Source organism: Clupea harengus, chromosome 3 (genome assembly GCF_900700415.2).
Source record: "Clupea harengus chromosome 3, Ch_v2.0.2, whole genome shotgun sequence".
NCBI classification, from domain to species: domain Eukaryota; kingdom Metazoa; phylum Chordata; class Actinopteri; order Clupeiformes; family Clupeidae; genus Clupea; species Clupea harengus.
In genome coordinates, this window is record NC_045154.1 from 21,221,908 (window position 1) to 21,226,907 (window position 5,000).

Sequence of the window (5,000 nt, forward strand, 5' to 3'; positions counted from 1 at the left end):
TGTAATAATTACACAAACGTAATAACTTCTTGGAAACATCATGATTATTACATTTGTGGGAAATTAGTTATTTAGGTTGGTGGTAGGCAACAGTTATTACGTTTGTGGTAGGCAACAGTTATTACATTTGTGGGAAGTTATGTGGGATTATTAGGTTTAAGAAGTGCAGATTTGAGTTATGTGTGTGGTTAAATACTTTGTGTTTGAGTCTGTCCCTTTTCCTCCTTGATGGATGAGCGGCCTGTCCACTAATAACAGGGACCTCATGAACCCCTGAGATAATTAGGGACCATTAGGGCCAATTAGCCTTAAACACCAGCCAGCCTCCAAACTAACCATAGCCCTGAAAACCAGCTCTGTTAACACCGAAACCACATCACCAACGAGCTCCCTTTAGGCACTGGCTATGTTTCCCTGTGTCCAACCAAGCCAAATAATTTCCGTCCATGAAACACACTTTCTGCACACACTCTCAAAACCAGACCACAGCACCAGATCACTCTGTATCCCAAGAAGGCACTTAAAAATAGACCATGAATCACTGCACCAAGCATTTCTATTGTCTAGGAGCCAGAGTCAACAGCCGTTGCACTACCTCATCAAAGAATAACATTTGCATTCGGTGCCGCGGAACGAGAGGGACGCGCCTTATTAAAACACACTTCATTAGACTGTGTCAGCGATGGTGAGCGCTAATGTATTCATTTATGCTCTAAAAGAGCACCTGAGGCCAATCTCTATCCCCTCTGCTCTGCTCCAGATTAGCAGGCACTTCCTGCTGTGGTGTTATCTCCACAGGACGCCGGGAGTGAGAGGCAGACGTCTCAGCCGAGCTGGGAAGAGAAAGAGTTCTGTGCCACGGTCGATTTACTCCATGTTGAATGAACACCACACCACTAACGGACACACACACAGATACACACACACACACACACACACACACTTTACATTTACTGCACATCCGTTTATCCTAGCACTCATACACACACACACACACACACACACACACACACACATATACACACACACGTGAAGGGAAGAGAGCTCTCAGACCCAGTCAGTTACGAGCTCTGATAACACATCGATTCACTGAGAGAACCATCATTAATTAATATCCACTATGCCATCCAACACTACGCCCGTTCCCACAGACTCGGGCAGAGAGTGACAAGGAGATGCATTAAAAAAGAGGTGTGATTTTTAAATATCACAGCTTAGTGTCATAGTGCATTTGTGGATGGAGTTTTAAGCTGTGTAATTTCTGACAGTGCTTATGACACACACACACACACACACACACACACACACACACACACACACACACACACACACACACACACACACACACACACACACACACACACACACACACACACACACACACACACACACACACACACACACACACTTGTAAGTGATGAAGAAGCCTTAACACTATGAGCACTATGAGTGTTTAATCCTTACACAGCAGGGGATTGTGTACACAGACATGCCTCTAACTTACGCTGTTACCACAGAAACAAAACTAGCAGATCCTGTGGGGCGACGACCTGAATTCCACCCAGTCAGAGCAGAAGGCAGACAATATGGAAGACAAAGAGGTTAAAAATCATCTGCCATCTTCCCTTCCCACAGAAACACCCACACAACTAGATGCTCGCTGCTCACCTGCAGCCTGAATGTATGTACTGTATGTATGCATGTATGTTTGTCTCATGTATGTATGTCTCATGCATGTTAAATAATGAGACTAATCCTGTGATTCAACTGTAATGAAGAAAACTCATTCTACTCGTGTAACTCACATGTACTTGTACCGACAGTCTTGTTATTTAATAACCACATCTCGTAGGTATGCATGTATGTAATCAAAGTTGCTGGACACTAAGAGCCATAGGGCTAAGCTGTGCAATTAGCCTCCTGTCCTGTCCTGTCCTCCCAGCCTCCAATTAATTATATCTGCTAGCCACAGCACGGCGAAGATGCTTTGTAATATGATATTAGGGACCTAATTTGACTTTATCCTCATACTACCTGCAGGGTTCACAAGGACACGCTGCTTTGATCTAGTGTTAAGGTCTAGGTCACGAGCTCAACCGCACTTAACTTAAATATCTTACTTCCTGTACAAGCAAACGTATAGTATATCTTTACCTACTGATGAATATGTAGCATAAACGAACAGCACTGACACACAGTCTGCATGTCAAACTCAAACACAGACTGGCACACACACAGAGAGAGAGAGAGAGAGAGAGAGAGAGAGAGAGAGAGAGAGAGAGAGAGAGAGAGAGAGAGAGAGAGTGTGTGTGTGTGTGTGTGTGTGTGTTCAGACATTGCTGTCTTTACTGAGAGAGAGAGAGAGATAGAGAACGTTAAACAGGAAAAAGGAAAGCAATTATCCCATCCTGTCCCATGCCTATGTCCTATATTTCACCTGTTGAAGACTGGGCAAAGACAGGGGCCAAGGTGATTATAGGTAATTCTAAGCTGTGTGAGCAACACCGCCTTCCAACAAACCGCCGATCAAAAGCACCAGCCACCCCAGGTGACCCTCATTCTTGGCGGAGACACAGACCCTATTGTGCCTTTAAGGCCAACATCTGACTGTAATGTCTTCAGAGTTCAAACACTGTTTGTCTTCTTTGCTCAATGACTATGACAACAGTACTAAGACATATAAGCTTTGGATTTAAAAAAAAAAAAAAACTACTAGAGCAAAATCCTATTCAAACATTTACATACACAAATTCTGCCCCTTTGATGGAAGAAATCTGTGGGACTGATGGGAGACCGAAACCGTGTATTTCAACATAACGATGTCTTGTTAGGGACCCTACAGTTGTCATTTGACTGCATTCCCTCCCGACAACTCTGAGAGGGAACTTTATCATACAAAATTCCATTCAGGTGTGTTTGCTACTGACTTCCAGGTTCTTAAATAGGGTTTAGAGATGTTTGCGTAGGATGTCACAGAACAACATAGAGTGAGAGAGAGAGGATGAGCATGCGCATATGCACTTGGGGTCTTGTAGTATGTAAGCACATGTGTGTGTTTGTGACAGTTCATGTGAGTGTGTGTGTATGAAGATAGCTGTGTGTTGTGTCTGTGTCCGTCATGTGCATGTGTATGTTCATTAGTATGTGTGTGTGTGTGTGTGTGTATATGGGCATATATGTTTAACTGTGTGTAGGATTGTGTCTAACATGTGCATGTTCATCAGTGTGTGGGTGTGTGTGTGAGTTTGTGTGTGAGTTTGTGTGTGTGTGTGTGTGTATACACACCTGTGTGGCTGTGTGGCTCAGCCCCCTCAGAAGCAGTGTGATGACATGCACCGCTGCTCTCCGTACTTCAGCCTCCTTCTCAGTCTTCATCAGAGCCGTCAGGCACACACTCAGCTGTGAACGTGGGAATCACACACACACACAGATTATTAACACATATTCAAGGAATAAATGCAGGCTCATACTCAACAACTCAACATGGCCACAACATACACACACACGAGAGAATGTGCATACACAACATTAACACAATTTTCAAGGAATTTCCACACACTGACACAAACACACACACACGCACACACACACACACACACACACACACACACACACACACAAACACAGATGAAGAGTAAAGGTCAGAAATTAAGGGCATTTCTGTGGTCTCACTGTGAGGTCCGCAGTGCTGTGTTCTGCACTGGCGCATTGGGTCGATCTACTCGATTGATGAGTGGACACCACAGCACACACACACACACTCACACAATCAACACAGCCTCTCTTTAAAATACATACACACCCATTTCCATCCAGCACACAACACACACACACACACGTGCAATTTTCTATTCCCACATCTATTAACCACATACGCCTACATGCATAGTCACAAATTACACTAATCCAGCACTGAGGCACAGTGAAGGTCATTAAATCTGGTCTAAGTGTTAGTATATTTTCGGAGGGGCTTCCATAAAGCTGTCAGATGACTATTTGTGTGTGTGTGTGTGTGTGTGTGTGTGTGTGTGTGTGTATGTGTGTGTGTGTGTGTGTGTGTGTAGAGCACAGGCAGCCTGTTGCTCTCTCATGAATAAGCAGGCCTGTTACTCAACCTGACAGAGCTGCTTATTCATGAGAGCCAGGTCTGCCACCCTACAGCCTCAAACACACACACACACACACACACACACGACAGCTTTATATATAAACCCCACTTGAGACACACAATCAAACACATACAAATTATGTAAGCTGCCATGACACCCTGGCACACACACACTTACACGCTATAAATACACATCAGCAATGACTCGTTAGCATGTAGCTACGCAAACATGCAGACATACATGGACCATACAATCGATGTATGTCAGCATGTATGCGTAACTACCCCCCCCCCCCCCCCCCACACACACACATGTATTTCTGCCATCTCAGTGCCTAGTTGAGTGACGGCTACATGATGCTCACTAGTATAGTGACGACTACATGATGCTGCCTAGTTGAGTGACGACTACATGATGCTCACTAGCCCCCTCCTTCCTGTTCCCTGCACCAGTAAAACCCCTGATCTCAGCAAAGGGAGAGGGGCTGCCCTGAGCAGGAGAGTGGAGATGCTTAGCAGGGGAGAGTGGCTCGCATTCTGTGGGAGGAGAGAGTGACCTGAGAGCTCCAGCCGCCACAGCAGTCACCCCTGACCTTTGACCTCTAACCCCCAGAGCAGAGCACACATCTGCATTTCAGAGATCTACTGGCTGAACTCCACCTTGACCCTGACCTGACCCCTTGACTGAGTGAACTCGGGCAGGTCCAGCCTGTGAAGAGACACACCTGGGGTGTCAGTTTGATATAGGGCTGTTGAAAAGGCCCAAAAGAGAGGGCTTTTTTTTTTTTTTTTTTTTTTCTATTTTCTATTTTATTCTTAACCGTAAAAACTGTTGATTTCTTTTAACAGCCAACAAGGCCTGGCCTGGCCTTTTCCTAACAGTACAAAATGA

At 44.9% G+C, this 5,000-nt stretch overlaps 1 protein-coding gene across 2 annotated transcripts in view; it reads right to left on the bottom strand.

Annotated features, from left to right (window-relative positions):
* Positions 1-5,000, bottom strand: part of tango6 (transport and golgi organization 6 homolog (Drosophila)) — a 26,805-nt gene that overhangs the window by 3,308 nt on the left and 18,497 nt on the right. For both annotated transcript variants that reach the window (XM_031564925.2, XM_031564924.2), the window contains exon 17: positions 3,286-3,399. In XM_031564925.2, the coding sequence (XP_031420785.1) occupies positions 3,286-3,399 (114 nt within the window). The remainder of the gene's footprint in view (positions 1-3,285; positions 3,400-5,000) is intronic.